The sequence below is a fragment of the Dreissena polymorpha genome, chromosome 7 (assembly GCF_020536995.1).
Source record: "Dreissena polymorpha isolate Duluth1 chromosome 7, UMN_Dpol_1.0, whole genome shotgun sequence".
NCBI classification, from domain to species: domain Eukaryota; kingdom Metazoa; phylum Mollusca; class Bivalvia; order Myida; family Dreissenidae; genus Dreissena; species Dreissena polymorpha.
The window spans coordinates 25,095,476-25,122,991 of record NC_068361.1 but is presented as its reverse complement, the minus strand read 5'-3'; the positions used below and the strand labels follow the sequence as shown (position 1 = coordinate 25,122,991).

General features: G+C 36.3%; 1 protein-coding gene across 2 annotated transcripts in view; it reads right to left on the bottom strand.

Annotated features, from left to right (window-relative positions):
- The window catches only part of LOC127837448 (uncharacterized), a 169,251-nt gene that overhangs the window by 121,920 nt on the left and 19,815 nt on the right, over positions 1 to 27,516 (bottom strand). Inside the window, exon 2 of one of the 2 annotated variants that reach the window (XM_052364569.1) lies at positions 24,410 to 26,960. In XM_052364569.1, coding sequence (XP_052220529.1) covers positions 24,410 to 26,783 — 2,374 coding nt within the window. In that variant the 5' untranslated portion in view covers positions 26,784 to 26,960. Of the gene's footprint in view, positions 1 to 6,645; positions 6,769 to 24,409; positions 26,961 to 27,516 lie in introns of those variants that run through there. The other variant, XM_052364571.1, reaches the window with a different exon arrangement.

The window sequence follows — 27,516 nt, the reverse complement described above, 5'->3', positions numbered from 1 at the left end:
GTGATACAGGTGACAATAATATTTAATGACACCTTTAAAATTAATTGCACAATATCAGCAGTGTGTGTACTTACGCCTTTAAAGAAAACGAAAACAAGAGCACCGCATAACAGGTGCCAACGCTCCGCTGCGGGTGCAAGCTGGATATGACAATACCTCCGGTTTTCTCCGAAAACAGCCAAGCTAAAAATTGTCTCACTCCAAACTTAAGATGCTTCATCATAGTTATGTTATGTTATGTTTAAGAATGCATTGAAATTGTATTTGAAGTTATATTTAATGGCAATACACCCCCTGTTCTTGCTTACAAATTGGAGTGTTTAATTGTTAACATTCAATTCTAAACAGATTGTTGTGTTTAACAATCTTAAAAATGTTTCTTTGTTTGTTTTCAACAAAAATAAAAATAACAATTTTTCTAAAAGACATTTTTTGAAAGCGGTATTTGAAGAAATATTGCATGAAAAATAAATTAGTATAAGTGTTAATGTGACCAATGAAATACAGTAACTGGCAAATTTTTTTATCACCATTCCTATATACGGTATAGTAATATTTAAACATTGAGTCAGTGCCTCAAATGTAATTGTGCGCCAATAGTATAATACAAGAGGGCGATGATGGCCCTGAATCGCTCACCTGACTCATTAAGATCAGATGAAAACTATTCCTCTATTGTCTACACAATGTTTTTCTATGATTTGACCTAGTGACCTAGTTCCTGACTCTAGATGACCCAAATAAAATCCCAATCCAGATTTCATCAAGATAAACATTCTGACCACAGTTCATAAATATTGGATGAAAACTGTGACCTCTATTGTCAACACAAGGTTTTTCTATTTATTTGACCTAGATTTTTACCCCAGATGACCCAAATACAATCCCACCCAGATTTCATCAAGAATTCTGACCAAATTTCATAAAGGTTGGATGAAAACTGTGATCTCTAATGTCTACACAAGGTTTTTCTATTATTTGACCTAGTGACCTAGTTTTTGACCCCAGATGACCCAAATAAAATCCCAACCCAGATTTCATCAAGATAAACATTCTGACCAAATTTCATAAAGATTGGATGAAAACTGTGACCTCTATTGTCTACAGAAGGTTGTTCTATTATTTGACCTAGTGACCTTGTTTTTGACCCCAGATGACCCAAATACAATCCCAAACCGGATTTCATCAAGATAAACATTTTGACCAAATTTCATCAAGATTGGATGCAAACTGTGACCTCTACTGTCTACACAAACAAATTGTTGACGGACGGACGCACGGACACACGCAGGCAGGCACAACGGACGCCGGACATCACACGATCACATAAGCTCACCGTGTCACTTCATGACAGGTGACCTAAAAACATGTGTCGGAGATAAACATGAACAGTTGTGGTTAAAATCCCATAGAAACAAGGGCTGTTTGTAAAACATGCATGCCCCCCTATATGGGCTATAAGTTGTAGTAGCAGCCATTGTGTGAATACGTTTTTTGTCACTGTGAATGGTGGTGGTGGTGGTGGTGGTGGTGGTGGTGGTGGTGGTTGTAGTAGTAGTAGTAGTAGTAGTAGTAGTAGTAGTAGTAGTAGTAGTAGTAATAGTAGTTGTATTAGTAGTAGTAGTAGTAGTAGTAGTAGTAGTAGTAGTAGTAGTAGTAGTAGTAGTAGTAGAAGTAGTAGTAGTAGTAGTAGTAGTAGTAGAAGTAGTAGTAGTAGTAGTAGTAGTAGTAGTAGTAGTAGTAGTAGTGGTAGTAGTAGTAGTAGTAGTAGTAGTAGTAGTAGTAGTAGTAGTAGTAGTAGTAGTAGTAGTAGCAGTAGCAGTAGCAGTAGCAGAAGCAGTAGCAGCATTACAAGACCAATACTTAAGAATGATCAAATAGAAAAAGGTAACCTAGCACTGGCAGTAAATATGGGGCTCATTTACAGGTCAGATTTGGAATCTCTGCTGTAAAATGAGATTTTGGGAGGCAAATCTGTAATAAAAAGAACATGCATAAACCGTAGTTGTTTCCCTTGTTTGAACCATGCTTAATCCTTACAAGTTTGGAAAGAATTGGATGAAAAATTTGGACTTTATTGCATAAACACCATTTTCTCAATTCAAGGGGAGGTAATTCTGTACTTCATGGCCCGATAATGTTCATTTTTTGTAGGGTTCGTGTCCTCATTGATATAAAGACACTGTGCAAATTTGGAAAGGATCGGACAAAAAATGTGGAAGATTTTTGAAAGTTTTCACAAAATAGGCAAAAACGAATAAACATGCAAAGTTCAACGAGCTCCTGCGGCCATGTTTTTTGACGAATCAAATTTCTTTGAACAACTTTTTCAGGGGAGCCTTTAAAGGTCATCCCTGTGAAATTTTTTGAAAATCTGATTAGCGGTTTCTGACAAGAAGATTTTGAAGGTTTTTACCATATATGGTCATGGCGGCCATCTTGGTTATGTGATCAAATTTTTTGAAATTTAGTTGAAATTGGCTCAATGGTTTAGTAGAAGAAGATGTTTACAAATTGTTTACAGACAGATAGACGGACGGACGGCCGGACGCCGGACGCTGAGTGATCACAATAGCTCATCCCGAGCTATCGCTCAGGTGAGCTAAAAAGTCAATTAATATCCTGATGACCAGCAAGACTGACTCACAATTCTCTTCAATGTACTGATACAAGTGTAAAAATATCACATCAGCTTAAATACATGCCAATATTTTATTCACTTGATCACAACAACATGCCAATAAGTTTCCTACACAAAACAGTGTCAACTTTGCACTTACAAACACCAATAGTGTTAAAGCCAATGCCCATTTTTGAACCCGTTCCTCCATAAAAAGCAAAGTGAAAATGGCTTTTGCAAATAGCATAAAACCAGAACTCACTTGACTGAAGGGGCTGCTGTTGAAACAACATTTGTGCAATTCTATGTTGGCAGCTTATGGTGGGCTGGTAAAGGTAGGTGTCAACAAGGTCTTTTTCGCAGGTAACAGTAGGTGTTTTACGATTTGGTCCATGTTTTGGGCGCCTTAATTGTACATCATGCAACTCATGCTCCTTATCATAATGACGCTTCCTCGTTTGAATGCATTATTAAGCTTTCAAATTACCTGGATTAAATGATTGTGCAATATAAAAATGGCGGCCATTTTCGGTCAGATTTTCAGGCTTTTTGTTCACGAGTTATTTTTTTTCCTCCAGTTTGGCTTTAAAAAATTATGTAACTCCTTTTCAGCTGTTGCCATACAATTTTAGGAACTGCAACAAGTTGCAATTTAAACTGAATGACGATAAAGTTAAATGTTTGCCCAAATTTGCTTGATTCCTGTAGTGTGCCTGTTTACACTGTAATGCCCTGTGATTAAAATAATGATGTATAACAACCAGGTTGAAATGATACAAAAACAAGGATAAATAAAAGGTCACAAAGTTAATGAGTAGGGATGCATTACCGGTAAGGGTTCTGGTTGACAATACTTAGGGCCAGGGTTTTACACTTTCAACATGTTGAACACGTGATTAGCCCAGTGGGGGACAGACTGTGCACTAAGGGGCCAGCTGTAAGTGGATAGGGACTGCATTTTAGGGGTCTTTGAGTCCACAGAAGTGTCCCCTGCCTGATAATTGCTTAATTATTACGCTGGATGTCTTTTGAGAATGTAGCGAGGAGTAAAAATCGTTGGAAGCTGGTGACGCTGTCAGGCGAAATGCAGACTTTCGTTGAGGTTGGGCGTGTGCTAGTGGGTCTACCTTGAGAGGTGCAGATGTTAATGTGGCTTGTTTGACACTTATTTTGTTTCTCATCGAGGAATTCATTTCACTTCTTACAATGGAGATTACAAAGGCATTAACCAATAACTTAATCAACAGGATATTTACCTCATAAGATGATTATGACATATTTGTGATCAGTTGACATGCATAATCTGAATAAACATTTCAGCAGTGATAAAGAAAACTTTAGAAGTCATATCAGCCCCTTGCAATCTTTATTTCACACATATTTGGAGGATGAGTGCATCTTTTTGCAGGGTGAGTGAAAAATGAAAGGCACTCATCTTGCAGGACAAGTGCAGTTTTAATATATATTTGTCCATTGACATGGTCATAAAGCTCTTCAAAAGTGTCATAATAGCTTCCCGACATTTAACTTTCTGTCAGACTATAAAAATATACTACTATCGTATTTTACCATGCATAGCGCGTAGTTTTTTACCTTCAAATTTCAAAATAAAAATTCAGTGCGCGTAATACATTGACACAACGCTTTCCTGGTTGCTAAATTGCAAAAAATTCCATTTCGTAATCGTAAATCTTCACAATTGCTGCCATTTTTTTTATTGCAGAAAACTACACCCTATAATGTTCTAGACTGAAGGGGCCGTTGTCAAAACAACAAATAGCGGGAAACGGTAGGAATGAACGGGGTAGTAACAGTTTTGACAAAAATTAAAAGATGAAAAAAATGTCTTTGTTGGTGTTTTTACACTTCTTCTTTGATTGTTCATTAAAAAAATTGAGGTATATCGATCCCTGCGTCGTCGCGGTATTGTTTGTTAAAGTTTTTGTTGTCATGAAAACTCGTTGATTTACAACGCAAAACGTCTTATTTGAACTGACGCTAATTATTTCAATCATATTTCTCAACTTTGCTATTGCTTTATTTTGATTATTTAATCCAAAGGTTAATGTTAGCAATTCCAAAAATTTGCACTCTATGTGAATTGACAGTTTGATGTCATCAAAGGAAAGCCACTTCCTGTCTGAAGCAATAAAGCGACAAGTTTCTCGCCGACAAAATTGGCTTCCTTTGTCTAGCAATCAACATGCCGAACCAATCGTTTGTTTGTTCCTCAATGGCAATCGTCCAATTAAATAATAGCACGTTCAAAGCTCCGCCTTCAAACCTTTTGCAGAGAAAGGAGGTGGGGTTAAACGGTTAATTGAGCAAGTTTTTTACGTAAGTTGAGTTCCGATTTGCCGAAATTACTTGGCCCTAAGCATTGAAACAACGAATACATTTATCAATGATTTTCCGATCTCTGCATTAATATGCTACCGTGCGAGTATACTACGTAGGTTACAAACCAACAATAGAGATATAGACTAGTTTTATTTTCTTTCAATAGAGACAAACAAATGATATTTGTCTAATGGCTTAACGCTGATAACGCCGATAACGCCAACTGTATAGAATTGAGAGTTCGGGTGTATTGTTTGTCTCGCTATAAATACTAATCAACTAGACGCAGTGAAGGCGCGAAATACCGGGTCAAACTGGATTTAATGGGGAGCATCTCTTAATGGGGAAATATTTTAAGTCGATGAAAAATAAAATGGGATCAACAGACGATTTGTGTAAAATTGGACATTGCAATGTTGCGGGTCTGCAGAAGACTATGTCATACGATGTTGTGAGCGGCAGGTAATGAAAATGTAACACTGTTAAAATGTGAGGAATAGGTAATAGTGGTCGAATTTAACGCGCAGGGGTCTTGAAAAAACACGCGCAGTGCATGGCAATAAGGACATATACAGTGTTCTCGAGAGAATAAATGTTGAAAATATAGTGCTATGCAACCCATGCTCCTGATCGTATTAACGCTCCCTACTTTAAAACAAAAAAATAAGCGCCGGAAAAATTTAGATTAAATGATTGCGCAATTTAAGAATGGCGGCCATTTTCGGCCCAATTTTTAGGTTTTTGGTCTTGAATTCTTTTTTTCCTCCATTTTGGCTTTAAAAAATCGCATGCGCGTTATACATGGGAGCCCGCTATACATGGTAAAATACGGTAGTTATAATACTATGATGATACCAGCATGATGCTAAATCAACCAGTATAAATCAACAAATCTAAAAACTATTATGAAATAAAGATGAAATCAATTTCAATGAAAAGGGTGACTGAGGCAATGTCAAAGACTTCAAAGGAAACTGACAAAATGATAGAAGGCAGCAGAACCTTGCAAACCATCTGTGAAAATAATTATATTGAAATAGGTCTAGAAGACAAACCTCAGTACAATCCCTACCAATTAACATCCCAATGGGAACAAAACAAGGAGCAATTAACTCATTCTGATTGACACCATGAAGGCACACAGGGGTCTGGCCATAAAGAGGCATGTACATGAAACTGTTCTATCTCAAATGGAAATTTTTAACAAGAACAACAGTATTACCCTAAACAGTAAATGATTAAATTAGAAATCACTTTAAAATCAATCTAATTGACAAGCAGGTGACTGCATTGATGTAGAATGATGTAGCCTCTTACTGGCAAAAATTCATTATGTTTTTAACCCTTTGCATGCTGGGAAATTTGTCGTCTGCTAAAATGTTGTCTGCTGAATCTCTAAAATTAGCATTTTTTTAGATTTTTTTCAAATAATACTATCAGAATAGCAAACAGTTTGGATCCTGATGAGACGCCACGTTGTGTGGCGTCTCATCTGGATCCAAACTGTTTGCAAAGGCCTTCAAAATTCGGTTACAGCACTGAAAGAGTTTAACAAACCTAGAAGGTTTCAGAAGGCATCCATTTTCTACAGGCATTTAATCATTATTATAATCTTGATGCCCATTTGTGGACTTATTTAAATCATCCACACGTTTCAACATATTCTGTTAATTGAAAGAACTCACAAAAAGCAATGGGCCTCAAGTCAGCAACACAGGTACAAACCATAAAAAGCCACACAAACTCCACTGGTATCACTGATTTTAAATTGATAATAATAGTTATGCATCATAATGAAATTATATTCCTTTATCGTTTTAATGATACAGTCCACTCTCGTTATCTCGACATCGGATATCTCGATATTCTCGATATGTCAAAGTAAGCTCAATGTCCCAACTTTTTTCCTTCTTTATCTATATAAATAAACATCGCATATCTTGATTTTCGTTATGTCGAATAATTCGATATCTCGATAAAAATTTTGTCCCGAGTCCCGATTTTACATGTATTTACTGTGGTTTATCTCGAAGTGCGAATAACTGTTCCAGTGTCGGCAAAAGGTGCGAAATTTTTTCTTTGATACTTCACCGTCCCGCTTCGCCCGGCTGCTCCCGATACTGTGCGGTAGGAAATTGATCCGTTAATTGCATCAATGATCATACGTGTGTAATGTCGTTAGCCATTAACACTTGAGTAAGGCCTGTCACTTTAACTGTCACATTAACATCAATTAACTGCAATTAATGCACAGCCTGCCGAAAGGCCGAAAGCTTAATTGTTTTTTACAAACAACATTCCAAAATGCATGGAGTTATATTTTTGCGTATATAAACCGTCACAAATTCGTCTTGATTTGACGTCAATTGCATCATAACTTTAAATAGCTACATTAACAGATGTTTACTCGACAGTTGAGAAAAATTATAACCGCATGTGTTAATGCAATTATGTAATACTTAAAACGTCATTTTAAGCATTTAAATAGCAAAATTAATCGTGCCTCGTAAAAACGCGTATATATCAGGTAAAGATTATTATGCCACACGGTGACGGCTTTAGTTAGACCACTTAGCATGTATTTAGATGTTAACAACAGGGTAAATTTTCGTCTCATTTTTCTTTGAAAACGCCTAATCGGATATCTCGAACTCTCGTTATCTCGATATTTTTTCTTGTTCCCGCCGACTTCGAGATAACGAGAGTGGACTGTACTTAATTTAACCAAAGAGTAATGCATTTGCAACATTTTGAAAAATACATTCAAACACACACACGTTTGCAGACAAAAATCATCAACTCAGCTTGAGGTGCACCCATTTATTTACATGGCAATTGTTGACTTCAACATTTTCAATATATTCTAACTATTCTTTGAACTTATAAGCCCCATATCTGAGCAAATCAAGTCCTGGACATGTTGAAGGCTTTGAGAACCAAGTTCAGATGTGTCCTGGTCTGATGAAGCCATTAAACCATCATTATAACACTCCTCTACAGAGTGCTCATCTTAATCATAAATAATTATAAGGGAACATAAATTCCGAAGACTGAATAAGATTTACAAATCCTGCAGTCATTCTTGGTCTGGTTACCAAGAAATATGACAAATATGCAAAGAAAAATCTCATCAACCTCATGCTAATATTATTCCACTTACAAACTGGGAGAAAAAAATGCCAAACTGAAAAAGAATGCATAAGAGATTTACAAACCAGTCTTATTCAAGGTGGCTGACCAAATGAATAAATAAGCTGTGTGCCTCAGTAGGCTACATCTTACTATTTAATCATGTGGAAAATCTCACCCACACTCCAGTTAATTGAATTCATTATAACTTGTGGAGATAAGTGATTTTCCAAATTCCCATACCTTTGTTGGCTGAGTTAACCTTATCTAACTTCACTTGAACTTTTTTGCTGGAGCCCTTGATCTATCTTGTGTGATTGATGGACTGGAAACAAGTAGCCCAAGGTGATGTGTAGCCGGATGTGGCTCACACCGGGTTTCAATGAAGACAATCAAATAGCCCTCCAATCACTCAATTAACCTTTCACCAAGTAATTGGGAAATTGTTGGGTAAGTTATGGCTCTCATGCCAGTAATTGAAGCTACTCAATAAAGTGTTTGTATAGACCAATCAATTCTGGTCATATGTATACTGTCCAACACGAAAAAAATCAACCTCTTAAAGCTTTTTTCGGATTTCTTGTTTACTGATGCTGAGAATAATCCTGCATTCAGTGCACACTATTGTTACATCAGGCAAGAATTGGGTTTGAGATTGCTGATTTATTTCTTACAGAATAATGAATCATAAAATCTAACACATAATTATCATGGACATATGTTGCATGCTCTTAGTGGACCAGTAACCACAATTATAAGTCTGTAAAATACTTCAGATTATAATACAATATTTATTATTCATAAGCCCAGTTTCTAGTGAGGGGTCAGTCTTGACAATAATCCCCTCAAATCCACTTTCGTGTACTTCCCAAGACTCCTTTGTACCTGACAATGGACCCTTTCATGTCCAACAGCCCTATGACCTTGGTGTAACCAGATCAAAAGGATGGCCCCTATAGAAATGATCAGCCTAATTAGATAATAATCATGAATAATTAGTAACTTACAGGAAGGGCATGGCTATAAACAAGACCTTAGATTGACCTAAAGTGACTTAAACATTAGGCCATTTGTCATATTTCTTTGATATTTTGTTATGGGCCATCATGAAATTTTGATAAATGTTTGTTAATGTTTAGAAGCCATTGATGCAAGTATCTGGGTAATGCTGCTTTAAGGAATGTTTTTGTGATGTCTGTGTTTCCGTCTTAGAATAATTATTTAAAATACAGTCCAAACTGCCTGAGCGACCGCCTGTTAATAGCGACCATCAGTCAATAACGACCACACCGATTTCCTCCCGAACGATTTCGCTATATATTGAACCTGCGAATAAAGCCCACCTGCGAACAAAGACCAAAGACCACCCTTTTACATTCCCAAAAGTCCATTTTGATAGCTTACAACGACCGCTGCAATCATAAAAATCAACAATTTTGCAACTGTCAAAAAACAAAAATGGCCGCCGTGACGCTGTGTAGTCACGTGATACACATCTTACCAGTGGACTCGTCGGTCGCTATGGAAATATTGGCAAGTGACAGTTTATTGCACTCGATAGCAGTTGTTTGTTTATTTAACACGCATTGCTAATTGGTAGTCGCCTGCTTCTTTTATGCATTTGACAGTTTGTCAAAAGTGTAAAAATACTGCCTTTGTATTAAAGTGACTCGCGATAAATGTATTAATTGCTGTAAATATCAAAGACAAGTTTGGGGCTTTCATAAACTCATTAAGGAAATTAACGGTTTTATATCAATAACGATGCCTGAAATACAAACATTTTGATAGCCATTCCCTTCTTACATTTCTCCTTGATAAGACGTGCATAGATTATAGACAAGTAATCAGTTCAATTTAACCATCATGGCTTTCAAGCGTAAGTTCTTGATGTTGGAAGAACGCGTTGCGGTCCTTAGTTTGTTAGTTAAAGGACACAGTTGTAGACGAGTGGCTAGTGATCTTGGTGTAGGCAAAACTCAAATCCAGAACAGTCTGAATTACATGTAAATATACATGTATGTCAATAATTATTTATAAATGTATATGATTAATGAAATAAATAAAAAATATAAGGGAATGGAAATGATAAAAACAAAACTGTGTTTTCAATCCTTTATTTATTATACATGCATAAGTATTCAAACATTTATACAAAAGAGCACATACATAGATAAGGTACCTGTTAAAATACTACTACAGTCCAACCTGCCCGAGCGACCGCCTGTTAATAGCGACCAACAGTCAATAACGACCACACCGATTTCCTCCCGAACGATTTCACTATATATTGAACCTGCGAATAAAGCCCACCTGTGAACAAAGACCAACGACCACCCTTTTACATTCCCAAATCTCCATTTTGATAGCTTACAACGACCACTGCAATCATAAAAATCAACGATTTCGCAACTTTCAAAAAACAAAATGGCCGCCAGGACGCTGCATAGTCACATGATACACATCTTACCAGTGGACTCGTCGGTCGCTATGGAGATATTGGCAAGTGACAGTTTATTGCACTCGATAGCAGTTGTTTGTTTATTTAACATGCATTGCTAATTGGTAGTCGCCTGCTTCTTTTATGCATTTGACAGTTTGTCAAAAGTGTAAAAATTTGCCTTTGTATTTAAGTGACTCGCGATTAATGTACTAATTGCCGAAAATATCAAAGACAAATTTTGGGCTTTCATAAACTCATTAAGGAAATTAACGGTTTCATATCATTTACGATGCCTATTAAAGACAAACATTTTGATAGTCATTGTCTTCTTAAATTTCTCCGTAATAAGACGTTCATAGATTATAGAAAAGTAAATTGTCAGTTCAAGTTAACCACATGGCTTCCTTGCGTAAGTTCTTGACCTTGGAAGAACATGTAAAGGTCGTTAGTTTGTTAGGTAAAGGACACAGTTGTAGACGAGTGGCTAGTGATCTTGGTGTAGGAAAAATTCAAATTCAGAGCATTTTAAAGCGTAAACACAAGATTATGGACGAATTAGAGGAGAACGTAAACTGTGAAAGTAAACGTCCTAAGCGTGAGTCGGAATTCGCGTCAGTGAATGACTTATTGCATAAGTGGTTTGTTGACGCAAGTGCAAGGCTCTTGCCTGTGTCTGGACCTATGATCCAGGAGAAAGCCTTGAAGTTTGCGTGTGAGTTAGGATATTTGGACTTTAAGGCTAGCAATGGCTGGCTCAAGTCGTTTGTAAAAAGAAACAGCAACATGTAATAAATATACAAATGTAAAACAAAACTGTGTTTTCAATCCTTTATTTCATTATACATGCATAAATATTCAAACATTTAAACAATAGAGCACATACATAGATAAGGTACCTGTTAAAAAACTACTAGCATATTTTGCAAAGTTTCGATCGACCCTGCAAATAAAGACCACCTGTGAACAAAGACCACAACGACCAAATCCCTTGAGTGGTCTTTATTGACAGGTTGGACTGTAGTTTGTTTTGCAAAGTTTCAATCGACCCTGGGAATAAAGACCACCTGTGAACAAAGACCACAACGACCAAATCCCTTGAGTGGTCTTTATAGACAGGTTAGACTGTATTAACAAATAAAATGGTTGTTATTGAACAAGGTTACATTCATGAATAAGATATGTATGATTGTCAGCCAGTAGGCGCTATTAAGGAACTGAATTGTGTGTTATGTGACATTTTGAAATAGAAATCCCATCTGATGTATTTCTCTTCAAATGATTCAAGGACTTTTCATGAACATCATGAACAGTTTATATACAGATCATGAACTCAAAACCTTGAAATGCCATGTTAAAGAAATGATTCATGAATCCCACTGAAAACAGGTTGGATGAAACTTGGTAAGACGAAAAACTTATATTAAGTCATATACAGTTTCAACACTTTACTTTTCTGGCACTAAAATCAGTCTAGTGAAACCCCTTCTTTCTTTTGGGATCCTGGATGTTCATACTTGACTAAAAACAGTCTCAGAGTTATTTATTGCAAAATTGTTAAATGAGACATTTTTTAAACAGTATAAAAAGGCAAAAAATAGCATTTAAATCACCGTTTCTTCCCTGAACCGAAATAAAAAAGCGACTTTTTGATTTGATTTAAAAAATTACTTCAAATTTACCATCTGCTTCGTATTTTAATCATTATTTATCAATGGCACATTTTTGAAAAAACGTTTTCAAAATAAGCAATAAGCTCAAATAATCAAAGTCAGTTACTCTTAAGTTTTCATTATTTTATTTTTTGTCAAATGACTGCAGGTAAAAGGTTAGACTTTTTACACATCTTGTTTTCCAACGAGTGAAAAGTGATGGTAACAAACTGAAAATCTATTGTTTCTTACACAATTGATGGCCCAACCCCCAAGTTTTTGTTCATGGACCTGTTGCCATTATTGTCTAGCAGAATTTGGCCTCTAACCTTTGTTGAATAATTTTTCACCTAAATTAGAATTTAATCACTTAACTTTCAGTAAAAACTGTCTCCTGTCACAAAAAGGAAGCATCATGTGACCTTTAAATATGTAAATGAGTTCTTCTGATAATGAATCCACTCAAATACGACTATGAAACTCGACTGTAACTAAAGCAGACAATCTTATGCAAATTCAGATTTCCAGTTTTAAAAAAGCACGTTTAAAATTTAACTTATTGTAACAGAAATTAAATTTATCTGAACTTGAACAATTGTCTAACTTTAAAAGAATATCAAACAAGGGCTGTTTGTAAAACATGCATGCCCCCCATATGGGCTCTTCATTGTAGTGAGAGCCATTGTGTGAATATGTTTTTTGTCACTGTGACCTTGACCTTTGACCTAATGACCTGAAAATCATTAGGGGTCATCTGCCAGTCATGATCAATGTACCTATGAAGTTTCATGATCCTAGCCATAAGCATTCTTGAGTTATTATCCAGACACCATTTTACTATTTCGGGTCACCGTGACCTTGACCTTTGACCTAGTGACCTGAAAATCAATAGGATCATCTGCGAGTCATTATCATTCTACCTATCAAGTTTCATGATCCTAGGAATAAGCGTTCTTCAGTTATCATCCGGAAACCATTTTACTATTTCGGGTCATCGTGACCTTGACCTTTGACCTAGTGATCTGAAAATCAATAGGGGTCATCTGCGAGTCATGATCAATCTACCGATCAAGTTTCATGATCCTAGGCCTAAGCGTTCTTGAGTTATCATCCGGAAACCATTTTACTATTTCGGGTCACTGTGACCTTGACCTTTGACCTAGTGACCTCAATATCTATAGGGGTCATCTGCGAGTCATGATCAATCTACCTATCAAGTTTCATGATCCTAGGCCTAAGCGTTCTTGAGTTATCATCCGGAAACCATTTTACTATTTCGGGTCACTATGACCTTGACCTTTGACCTAGTGACCTGAAAATCAATAGGGGTCATCTGCGAGTCATGATCAATCTACCTATCAAGTTTCATGATCCTAGGCCTAAGCGTTCTTGAGTTATCATCCGGAAACCATTTTACTATTTCGGGTCAACGTGACCTTGACCTTTGATCTAGTGACCTCAAAATCAATAGGGGTCATCTGCAGTCATGATCAATGTACCTATGAAGTTTCATGATCCTAGGCCCAAGCGTTCTTAAGTTATCGTCTGACAACCACCTGGTGGACGGACCGACAGACCGACCGACAGACCGACATGAGCAAAGCAATATACCCCCTCTTCTTCGAAGGGGGGCATAAAAATGTTACATGCAAATAATAAACTTTGTTTAAACATTGTTGAAAGAAGCATTGCATTGCAATGACAAGTTATACAAAATACTATTATGGTTACAGAAAGATATCAAGGATCACAAAAGGCGCAGGTTGGGTACTGCACAAAAGGGGTAGGACGGAAAGCACAACCAGATTGGGGCCATATTTTTAATTATTTCATAAGTCTACGAATTATCCAAACCCTGCACTGGTAATAAAGGTCTTTCTAAGAACAGTCTTTTGATTTTCCATTACCACTAGCAAACGTATACAACATAGAACAGATTTTTACATGTTTGTTTTATACCAACCTAGAGGGGCGAGTGTGGGGGGGGGAGGGGGCACTAAAAAGCAGCAGGATAAAGCACCCTTCTATTTTTCTCAAGATGTTCTAACAACTGTTTTACTCACTGACTGTGTAATAATTTTCAAAATTACTGGATATATATTTATAAGTTCATCAAAAACAAGCTCATCAAATGGTCACTTACATGAGCAGCTATTTTGTTAAACACTGCTTTTAGCTGATATTATTGCTTTTTAATAGAGATTGAAAACTTTACTTTGAAATGGAATAATTCCTAGCTCACTTCCTGTCTGATATTTATAGTGTCATGCATAAGAATTTTTACAATATCCAAGTACACTGAGTCAATATTTATAGAATATTCAGGCAAAGTATGTCAATACAATACATCAAACAAGGGCTGTAAAACAGGCATGCCCCCCATATGGGCTGTCAGTTGTAGTGGCAGCCATTGTGTGACTACGTTTTTTGTCACTGTGACCTTGACCTTTGACCTAGTGAACTGAAAATGGGCTGTCAGTTGTAGTGGCAGCCATTGTGTGAATACGTTTTTTGTCACTGTGACCTTGACCTTTAACCTAGTGACCTGAAAATCAATAGGGGTCGTCTGCAAGTCACGATCGATGTACCTATTAAGTTTCATGATCCTAGGCGTAAGCGTTCTTGAGTTATCATCCGGAAACCATTTTACTGGTTCTAGTCACTGTGACCTTGACCTTTGACCTAGTGACCTGAAAATCAATAAGGGTCATCTGCGAGTCATTATCAATGAACCTCTGAAGTTTCATGATCATAGGTGTAAGCATTCTTGAGTTATCATCTGGAAACCATTCGGTGGACGGACCGACGGAGGGACGGACCGACGGACAGACCGACCGACATGAGCAAAACAATATACCCCCTCTTCTTCGAATAACAACATTAATAACATTTATTACAATAAAAAGCATAACATATATAACAAAAGTAGAATAAAACAAAAAGGGGGCGCAAGTGCTGATGCAGATGGTGAAAACCAATCAAAATGCCATCAGTTGAAACCAAACTGCATTCAATGCAAGAATGGCCATGCTAATTCCATCAGGCCAAGTTAATTGGTCTCCAGTATTTTTATAGTATTTTACTTCAATAAAACTGAAGTGTGTCCTGTCCATCTTCAAGAGATTTTAGCACCATAAGAATTGTCACATTTATTTCACAATAAATTCCCCAAAGTCCGTGAAACTGAGGGCTTGTCAGGTCTCTGGTTTCATGGCTATATTCACATCGGACATTCTTGTGTCAGGCAGAGCCTTCAATACCATGCACAGATGTGCTGTGAAATTATACTATGCAATTTCAAATTAAGGAGATAAGATTTATTTCCATGGGCTGCTTTGCCTGATTGCATGTTTGAGAGGCCATGCAACAATATCAGCAAGTGAACCCTAACGAAAAACAAATTAACTACAACAAAACAAACATTGCATGGGTCAGTGGACTTCAATGCCATGGCAGTTGTTCTTGCAGCTAGGAACAAAACTGTCCAATTTTAAATGGTTGGCTTGAAAACCAGTCCACCCAGCATTAATTGAAAACCAGTCAGGGATAAATGGGGAAAATAAGTGAAATATAAATCAAATCTGGCAGATAAAATGATCCACAAAAAGCTTCTTCAAAACTTGGACATCCCAAATGTCAGTGAAATGGGAAATAATGAGTTGAAAGAACCACACAGTGTGAAATCCTACAGAGAAATAATAAACAAAATGTCATCCTGTTCATTAATGTCCTTCCATTTTGTTTGAAGTCTTTAATGGCACAAACTATAATTTACTAATTCTGATCAATCTATAGAATAAAAACAAATGCCTCTGTAAAAAAATTATGTAGAAGGTAATGTATGCACACTCACCGTTTCACATGAAAGTTTCATGTTGACAAACAAAAACATATCCTACATGAATTTTGTAATGTTGCATTTATGAATTGAATTAGGATTTACTTACCAATTTCTAAACAATTTTATTTGAATCACCTTTCCCAAAAAAACTGTTTCTTGATGACACAAGAAGATGGTTTCAGAAATATTGAAATGAAACATGGCTAAAAAAACAGATGATAACAATGAATTACCTTTGCCACTATGGTGGCATTAAATAACCATCATAAAAGTATCAATAAACAATAAATTAAATGTGTGGTTCCAGTTTGACCCTGCAATAGGGACCCAGCCCCTTATAGTTATCCTGACCCCTTGCATTAAATAAGAGAGCTCCCAGAGCCCTAAATGTCCTCTGACCCCTTCACACCATGACCCTATCTGGGGCCAGTGCTTATGTATCCAAAGAATATTTATTACACAAATTGAACTTTTAAGCCAAATAAGAGCTCTTTAGGTACAAAAGAAACTAATATTTATTAAACATTTGCATTTTTCACTTAAGCATTATAAGTAAGGGCTACAAAAAGACCAATTGTGCTAAACACTAGATGCATTGTGTGAATTGTAATATACAGTGTTTTGGGGTTTATAATGTCAACACTAATTTGATGTTAAGAGTGGTTTATGGGAAAGGCCCTCAAAAGTGGCCCTGTGTTAAATATTTGAGTCCAGTGTTCCTGGATTATTGATTTAAGGTGCGAACAAGGTAGGAATAACTGGCTGTTGATGTCCCTCATGGGTACATGTGATATATGGCCAGGGACCTGTGTAGAACCCTTTCATGTGTCCCACATCACATGGGCCAGTGGGCCTTCAATGGCCTCACAGTCCCTGGGTTATTACTAGTGTTCTCATAAGTCTGTCAAGAAAACAAATTAGCTGTCAGCCATAATCTGTTTGAAAGTAAAAAGACAGGGCTTAATCTTTATAACTTTGTACACAAACTTGTGCTTAATTACATTTTGAGTTATATTTAAGACCTTAAAGTTTACAACCCTAGCAAACAGATGTTATAATGTTCCATATTTATGTAACACTAACTCAGGTGATTCCAAATGCAATTAGCCTGCTTAACGCAAATTACATTTTCATTAATTTTTTCCTTTTATCTTATTTAAAAAATATATATTGATTTCATAAAAATATCAGTTTTACTTGACACATAAATTTGTAAACATGTAAAAGTTGTAATTTACATTTCAAGGTTTAATATTCATTGATATTTTCATTGCCAATTGTCCTCATCAAGCTGTTGTAAAACTGACATTGTTTAACAAATCCCAGCCATTGATAAATTTCCTGCAATCATGTATTCTAAGAAATATGTCTTTAGTACTTCATTTAAAACCATGTGTGAAAAATAGACAATAGTGTTACTGCTTTGAGCTACATGTACCTAAACAAAGATTTACAGGCTACGTTGGAAATTACCAAACAATCTGTTCAGAACAGGTTTAACCGGAGAGTCACATTTCCAGACAGGAAGTGTGACAGATTTTTAATCAAGCACACCCTCACTACTTCCTCTTCAGAAAAAGGAAATGAGTCTTGTAACTTTTTTGTGATTTAATTAATCTGTGAATTCCACCATCAGGGCTGGTCATTCCACTTGAAAGGGGCCATACATAGGGACCAGCAGCCATGTGTACTGTTGGACTCTCACTTATATTGAGTGCTGCAGTGTTTTAAGTGGACTGGTCAAGATTGTGCATCAATCAGAAGGTTTCTGTAAATTACACTTCATGACAATTGTCACCAATTGAACACAGAAAAGGATTTTACACCAGGAAGCTACAAATAATAATGCAATGCAGAGTTAACATATGTAATGCAAAATTCAAACAAGCAAATAGAAAAATTGTGAGAAAATTATATGCGGAGACAAAAAGGAAGATTAAGCAACACAATGACATCATTCAAATATGTCAATAGCACTGATTCTTATATTAAAAATGCAAAATTGAATCAGCTTTATTTGTCTTAGAAATTTACTAATTTTTTGTTGTTTTGAATTTAAGAAAAAGGGTAAACAAAGAAGATCTGACAAAATGACCAACTACCATCAGAAAGGTAAGGAACAGGCCACCTCTTCAGAAATGTTAAAATTATTATCTTGAAGCTCCAACTTAAAATGTAAATCCATATCCCCCAAGGGTTTCCACACTATTTTCTAGTGTACTATCACTAGGAACTGGACTCCCTGCTGCATGGTGCCCAGAATTGCCTGACAGTGATTTACTGCAAATATCACTAACTTAAAATTTTCCAAGACACCAACTGTGGGCAATAATAGCTGCTAATGCAAAAATTATCAAAGCACCTTGGGTGATTTTCATGTGAACAAATCAAATGGAAACCTGAAAATAAATAAGGGCTAACATATCTTAATTACCATGATAATGCATGCCCAGAGTGATTATATTTGATAGAGCCACAGTGATTGGGCATGGCAGTACAGTGATAGGGTGTAATAAAGATAATTGGTCGCAGTTAATTAGAAACAGTTGCAAATGTCCAGTGAATCAGTTCTAGAAAACACTAGTTTGATGATTTTAAAACATCAAAACTCATTTATATTCTTAAAGGTCTGAAGCCATTTTCAGTTTCCCATTTCTTTCACATGCTGTGTTAAAAAGAGACTTAATAACAAAATACTGTTCTTTAGTTATGTTTAATTTATAATTATCACCTTTTATGTCATCTGTAACAATAATCTGACTAATCATAACAAAATCAAGACTAGTTATTATGCTTGCAACTAGTTTTTTTTTATACATACATGATTATAAATTGAATTGTTATAAAGCATGCTTTATCATGTATTTATGGTTATGAAAGGGCAGAAATTTGAATAATTTCCATTAAATACAAGGGCTGTTTGTAAAACATGCATGCCCCCCATATGGGCTCTTCGTTGTAGTGAGAGCCATTGTGTGAATATGTTTTTTGTCACTGTGACCTTGACCTTTGACCTAGTGACCTGAAAATCAATAGGGGTTATCTGCCAGTCATGATCAATGTACCTATGAAGTTTCATGATCCTAGCCATAAGCATTCTTGAGTTATCATCCGGAAACCATTTTACTATTTCGGGTCACCGTGACCTTGACCTTTGACCTAGTGACCTGAAAATCAATAGGGGTCATCTGCGAGTCATGATCATTCTACCTATCTAGTTTCATGATCCTAGGAATAAGCGTTCTTCAGTTATCATCCGGAAACCATTTTACTATTTCGGGTCACCGTGACCTTGACCTTTGACCTAGTGACCTGAAAATCAATAGGGGTCATCTGCGAGTCATGATCAATCTACCTATCAAGTTTCATGATCCTAGGCCTAAGCGTTCTTGAGTTATCATCTGGAAATCATTTTACTATTTCGGGTCACTGTGACCTTGACCTTTGACCTAGTGACCTCAAAATCAAAAGGGGTCATCTGCAAGTCCTGATCAATCTACCTATCAAGTTTCATGATCCTAGGCCTAAGCGTTCTTGAGTTATCATCCGGAAACCATTTTACTATTTCGGGTCACTGAGACCTTGACCTTTGACCTAGTGACCCGAAAATTAATAGGGGTCATCTGCGAGTCATGATCAATCTACCTATCAAGTTTCATGATCCTAGGCCTAAGCGTTCTTGAGTTATCATCCGGAAACCATTTTACTATTTCGGGTCACCGTGACCTTGACCTTTGACCTAGTGACCTCAAAATCAATAGGGGTCATCTGCGAGTCATGATCAATGTACTTATGAAGTTTCATGATCCTAGGCCCAAGCGTTCTTGAGTTATCGTCTGACAACCACCTGGTGGACGGACCGACCGACAGACAGACCGACCGACAGACCGACATGAGCAAAGCAATATACCCCCTCTTCTTCGAAGGGGGGCATAATAATTAGAAACCTTAAAAAAAGAATTCAATAAAACCATTGCATATGGCACATTCTGCATTGCTGAAATAACCAAATTCCAATATGGCATAAAAGCGATATTAAATTGATTAAGAGATTTATGGCTGTCATAATTATAGCCTTCTAATTGCTGGTAATTTATTATGGTCTGGTGACATTTGAACACACTCTGCTAGGCCAGATGTCATATGGGCTGAATTAATTGGGTGACAACGGCACAATTTATGAAAGTGCATTTAAGAAGGAATCTGAAAAGAAAATTTAATACAATTTTTTAAAAGAATTATTTCAAAGACAGGCTGTAATTTGAAACTATCAATTAAATGACTGGAAAATGAAACAATTACTGTTTGAGTTGTTTCCACTTTATTAAACATTTTTATCGTGAATGAACTAATAGAATTCACAATTTGGAAAATATATTTTATAGAATGAAAACTTTGTATTTACATTTTTATGTTTAAAATACATATCAATTACCCACACAACATTATATGCCTGGTTCATTTCTGAAGAGATAGGAAGATAGGAAGGGTAAATTTTAATTTAGATCCTATTTCTGGAACCACATAATAATTCCTGGGTAACAAAACGTAATCAGCTTTAAGCCCAGCCATCAGGCTTATCAGCAAATATCAAGTTATGGGGACAATGTTGATACAATTGGCAGGAAGTGCTTACATAGGGGACACTTTAGGGAGCTTCTGTATCAGGTCCTATCTAAACACCTTCCACTTGTTACATAAGCAATGTTTTGCAACCCCTCTAACCTTGTGCAACACTAATTTTCATCTAATGAAGTTGGAGTACAGGTAATTATCATCTGAAATTCACCCCACTTGGAAAAAGAGTTTGTGTCCGGTGGGCTGCATTCTCTGTGGATTTGATTGCATTTATTGGATCAGTAAATTAGCCCCTAATTGAAGCAGGACCATTCCAAGACATTTTAAGGATCTGCAAAGTGTCTTAATTTGTTTGAGTAGTAATTCTAGCTGGCCACTGGGGATTTATGGTTGAATTTCCAGTCCCCAGCCAGACTATGCTAGGGTACCTGGCAATCCAGAACCAATCATAGATCAATTAACACAATTACATTACCAACCTTAAAGATAGATTAGAATGTCCATGTGAACAGGTCATATGAGTGGGCAATATGGGTATGCAAGTTCAGTAGGCGGCATGGTCATAACCAATCTAAGTACTGACTTTACATTTATAAATTATTTGAATATCTAAACAATAGACAAGATATATTTAAATTTTCATTGCCATGGTCTTCTAATGAATTTTCAAATGTACAGTTTGCATATTGCAGTATAACCTTTACATTAGATTTGCATCCTTCATTATTTTGCAAAACTGTTATTTCCATCTTTTTTAAACGTTTTTTTTGTGCATAAATTTCATTTAAATTTAATTAACTCAGTAAATATTTTTGTTCAATACTTAAGGCCGCCATTGCAATTTTACCCTGTTTGACGATTAAAATTTGCCAAATGCAATGTAAACCCCTACTTATAGGGGTCCTCTAGTTTTCAAGCAGATACTAATAATTGAGTAATCAATTAAATTATAGTGATCATGTACCTCTTTTTTCCTCATATTGCAAGTGCCTTCCTGTGCTTTTCCCACCTATTTGGAAATGGTGCCAGTCCCTTTTTGGAAACCTTTAATTGGGCATTTTTAGGCCTCATATGGGAAAAATATATACTTTTTCAATTGGGAATGCTGCCGAATTTGAATGTAAAAACTCTGCTGTCTACTGTATTCCAACATGGCGGCCTACTGTATTCCAACATGGCGGCCTACTGTATTTTTATTTTCTTTTAATAGTGTAGGAATCCAATATTAACCCATTTATGCCTAGCGTCTAGAAAAAGGCCTTGGCAAACAGCCAAGACCCAGATGAGACACCGCATCGCGGAGTCTCATCTGGGTCTGCACTGTTTTCTTAAAGGAATTTCTGTGAGAAATATTCTAAATATAATAATAAATATACTAGACATCCCTAATTTTGGAAATAAATTGATCCAATTTAGAAGGATGGGAGCGTCCACTAGGCATGAATTAATTAAAAATGATTGCTTTTTTTCTCCTACATTGAACATTTTCTAATTAAATTTCGAATATAAATAAATACAACAAATTTTCATGTTAGGTCCATAAGTCAATTTATAGTTTGTTACTTTGAATAAATCTTCTGAACATTCATAAATCAAATCTTTGAAGGTAAATTTATATCTGATTGCTATAATTCTGTTTCAACTGGAAATAGGAGATGCCCATTAAAATCCTGTCCAGTATTGTTCCTAATTGACACCTTCAAGAGGTATCAAAATTGCATGTGCTTAACAGGATCAAGTGGTCGTTATTAAAAAGCCACTTTTCAATGCATGACATACTAACTTGCATCAAATTTGTAATCTCATAAAGACTCTGTCCTAGGGATCACCTTTTGATTGACCCCTTATTCAATTTCAACTGACAACTCAAGATGCTCTATTTCAAAGGAAACATTGCAACCAGTGACAATAAAAAAAGCATTTCAGATTAATTCATTGAAGCTTAAAAAGCTGCAAACTGTTTTTGCCATCTAAAACCACAGCATGATTTCCAAGATTGACCCTGTCTGTTGTAATTTTCATTCTGTCCCTACCTGTGACAAATTTCCTCATCAATTTGAGCATGCCCCTATCACACTACACAAGACAGCCACAGGTAAGGTTAAATGTGTTTTTGCTATCAGGGTCAAGGTGCATATTAATTCTCATAATTAGCTGGTGCTCTGTACAATATGCTCTCCCATCCTCAAGGCCCTGGTGACTTTTTCCCTGACACCAGGTCCTGCCAGCAACATGTTGGGATTTAAATTTGCAGTGATCTCTGTAACACTGAGCCCTGGGTTTCCCTTTCAGGATGCAGCCCCTTCTTGGGAGAGATACTGAGGTCAGGCCATTAGCAGTGTCAATCCTAATTGGATAAGGTCGAGAAATGGGGTCAGACCCCTAAAGGGCAAGCTGATGCCAAAGGACAAGATTGTAAGTGTCAGGTTCCTGATTTATTCACTCAGGAAAAAATCCAGAAGGTGATTTGCCTTTAACCCAAACTTCAGGTGTTAACAACCCTTTGTGGAAAGAATGTGATCAATGTGTTGCAACTTGCCAAAGAAAAAAGCAAATGAAAATGGCCATTGCCAAGAAATCTATTCCAAATAACATTAATTTTGTAATGTGTCTGTCAGATATTAAAAAAACATAACTCCAAATTAATTTGTACATGCAATTTTTAATAAAACCTCAAATATGATCCTTTGGTTGCCGTCTACAAACTTTTTTTTAATCCTTTCACCTGAAAAATATTTATTAAAAAGTGAACATCTACTACTAAAATAGAGTTTAAATTGCTTAATCTTCTGCAACCCTATTTATCAATAAATAATTAATACAATAAATACAGGGATTTTCTAGCCATTTTGTACTGATTGACAACTTAAGGGAAACAACTCCAATCTAATAAATTAGATTAAAGACACTAAAATTACCTCCCATTTCATTCTTCATTCATCCCTGGGCTTTTTTTCCTTCTAAGAGAATGGCTGTGGACGGCCATTTCACAATTTCGACATGGATATTTCACAAATGTAGCAAGGCCACAATACTTGACAAATGTTGACCTCAATGTAAGTGGTAATTTGTTGAAAGAAAGGTTCAAGACAATAAAAATATGATTTTAATGCATTATTTAAAGACATTTTAATATGATGCAAGTATTAAACATGATTTTAGTATGCTAAATCTTAACCAACTGAATTTTCTATTTTTACAAGTTCATGACTTGTTTTCTCACAGTTTTCAGAAGTTTGCAACTCATTTTTTCACAATTTTGAAAAGTTCGAGACTCATTTTTTCACAAAGTGAGCCAAGGCTACTTCACAAAACCAGGAAAAAAGCCCTGCATCAATTTACCTAAAGTGTGAACAATTTAATATCGTGAAACATTCACGTAAATACATAAATCAATAAACTAGAACAAAGTTTGATTGAATTTCCTAAGAATGCCTTTATGAGCAAACTGATTATGGATCAGACTTTTCGGCTTTTTTATACTCAACTTTTCACTGTACAGTATTTAAGAGAACTTGATAATAGGCTTGCAATCATTCTTACATCTGATAATCAGGTCAGTACTTAATGACGTCGTGAAGACGCAGGAACGACCTGTACAAAAAACTCTCAAATACAACTACATATGACAAAATGAAGAGAAGAAAAGGAGGAGTGGGGGAAAGGGAAAAAAATGTGTTCCCTTAGGAACTGAAGGCATAGACTGTCATAATGTAACAGTCTGGAATATGCTTCAAACCTAAAAAAGCATGCTAATTATTGCTACATTATGTGGAAGACATGCACAACACCAAAACATTTCAACTTACCATTCGACTGCAGTACAGCAGGGTCAACCCTCTTGCTGTCTTTCTCGGCTTTGTCAACAGAGCTGTTCTCAGACCTGTCGCGTCTCACCATCTGAATCATGCCATTGCCAGGGTAGACCTCGTCTGGGGGCAGAGAGGGGCCATTGCCAGCAAGATCCTTCAGGTCTCGCCAAACGATGTGCTGCTCCTTTCTCTCTGACTGACCCATTAAAGCCCCATGTGACTTTGTCGTCCGAAGTATACCTTGAACTGGTGCGACGTGGAGATTCGGATTGGAGTTCAAGACTGGTCCAGAGAAGTAACGATTGAATACGACCTTCTTTCCAGCTGTGTTAATTGCCCGAGAATTAGGTTTATTCAATGCATGTATTTGTTGTTTCAATGGATCAGGGTTATTGTCTCTAGGTTTCTGCACAGCTCTGATACGTTTTGGTCCAAGAAATGCATTGAATTTTGCTCTTATGGCATTTGTGTCGATCTTTGGCATGGCAAAACCTTCCAAACCAGCTGGTGTCATCAAATCGACATTTGACATTGTTTTTAGCAGTGTCTCTTTCTTATTCTCAGCAGCTATTTCACCATTCATACTATTAATGTTTCTTTCAGTCAGTCCTTTGTAAAGATTTTTGCCAAAAACACACTCATCTACTGGTAAAGGTCCTGTAAGACCAAAGCCCTTGTATTCTGTTAACATGCATGTTGTTAAGTCTCCATTATTCTCTGTCTGAGTATTAAACTGCGTAGTCAAACCTGGCCCCATGTATTCTTTAAATTTCTCTTTCCTTGTCCCCTTGATTTTATTTCTTTCTCGTTTTGACTTCCTCTCCTTGTTGTTTCTTTCTAGTCCAACATTTTCTTTGTCTTTCAATTCTCGAAGTTCCTCGCTATGGGTGTATATATTTTCATTTCTTGCCATTTCTGTCTTCCAACCAGACTTCTTTTTGTCACAAGCCCAATTCTGATGAATGTTTATGTCTCTTTGCTGTAAACCCTGATTAGATTTTACTAAAGGTGTAGAAGTGCACAGTGGAAGAGGGTTCCCATTGATAGTGCACATAGTTATTGACGTCTGATTTATAAATACAGAAGAACACTCAAAGTCCTTGCCAGCAAATACCCGCTTTATTCTTCCTGCATGGACTGGTGTTGATGAACATAATGGTTCAGAATGTATGTGGTTAGCATGCAAAACATCGTTCACATTTTTGTCCACTTCATTGCTGTTTTCTACTTCTTGAAAATCATCCCTGAATTCAGCTTTGGAACATTTTTCAGTGCACATAGTAGTGACTGGACTTTTGGATCTCTCTTTTCCATACACTGAATACCTATCTCTGTCCATGCAGTCTGAAAAAGAGCTACCAAACTGCCCTGTCATGTCATTGTTTTTATGTTCAGCAAATGCATAAACCTCAGAATCAACAATCTTGTCACTCATTATTTCACCAGAACCTGTGTCCATATCATTTTCAAGCATGAGTTCAGTCTCTACCTTGTCCAGTATTTCACAACTGGCCAGATAGTCTTTAACAATTCTGCTTACTATTGGTACAGAGGCATTTAATGCAGTTTCCATCACTTGATGGAGTTCATCATCAACATGATCAGGTTTGGTTTCTTCATTACCTGATGCACTTTCAGATGGTGATGATGTGCCTATACAAAGAGTTCTTTCAATTACAGGGTTTTCTATTTCAATATTTGTTACATTTTCAATTAGTATTTCACAATTGTTTTTTATTGCACTATCTTGAGAATCTTCAAAACACTCTCTGATGTCAGTTAACTCAGTCTTCATTTGCACAGTGATCAACTGCTGCCCAGAAATCAGGTGTCTGCTACAATTTTGAGTTTCAATTTCCTCCATTAGAGCATCAGGTTTAGTTTTGTCTAGTTCATTTACTACTTCAACAGTTTTGTCTGTTTTACAAACAGAAATATCAAAGCCACCTTTATGATTTATTACAGGGTCAGTTAACGACTCCATACTTGCCAATGGACATGCTACCTTCTTCAGATTTGGTTTCTGCAAAGTTTTGCGCTCACTAGCACCAACAGACCTTTCCAAGATTGCAGGTTCATCTGTGACACCTGCCTCATTGTCAGTATCATCGTCAATACAACACCCTGACAAGTTTATCAAAGTTTTCAGAGAACTGTTGAATTCATCAGGTACTTCACCATCAATGCTACTACTAGAACTATCTGTATCTGTTACAGAATCATACTCCATTAATGTGTCACTTTCCCATTTTCTTATCATTTCACTTACTGAAATCTTTGAATACATGTTTATAGAATTAGGATAACAATGTTCAGAGACATCATCAAGTGTTTCTTGCTTCTCCATGATGGCATGTTTGTTTTTTTTCATGCCAGCACCATACTTTGTTTGTTGGTTTTAATAAGCCTGTCTACACGCATAATTTATGATAACTCTCAGTTTTTTTACACTGTACCAGACACTTTAAAGCAAAGATTTTGCCCGTCACATTTCTTTCTCTTGTGGAAGTGAATTAACCCAGTTTTCAGATCACAGCTTTCCTGGAATCTGAAAAATAAAATAAAATAAAAGTTACACTAAAGAAATAATAATACATGTACCATTTATTATGTACATGTATCCTGTGGGTTCCTTGAACTGTATTCACTATTTGAAATGGGGGAAAGGGTTATGTCAGCTTACATTTTCCAAGACCAAAACTTTACATGTAATATGAATTGTAGTTCAACATATGAACCATACGGAACCTATGACTCTGTGAGACTGCTGAGTGATCAGAAGCTGGATCCCTATCGTAAAATATGGACAATCATGTTGTAAAGCTCTCCTAGCACAATAAGAAGTCTTACAATTATGCTTGGATAATAAAGTAGATGAAAATAAAGGGCAATTACTTCAAATGTATGTGATATAGAATAACAGTTCTTGTGAACTGAAAATCCACTACATGACGTCTATCTGCAATTGAAGCTTAATGTTGATAGCTAAGTGTTATGTTGTTAAGAACAACACAAATATCATTTTACCTATCAACTACCTTGTTGATTGCTTTAATAGTTTAAGAGTTATGATCCACACAAAAATTCAGTGTCAAAATAAACAA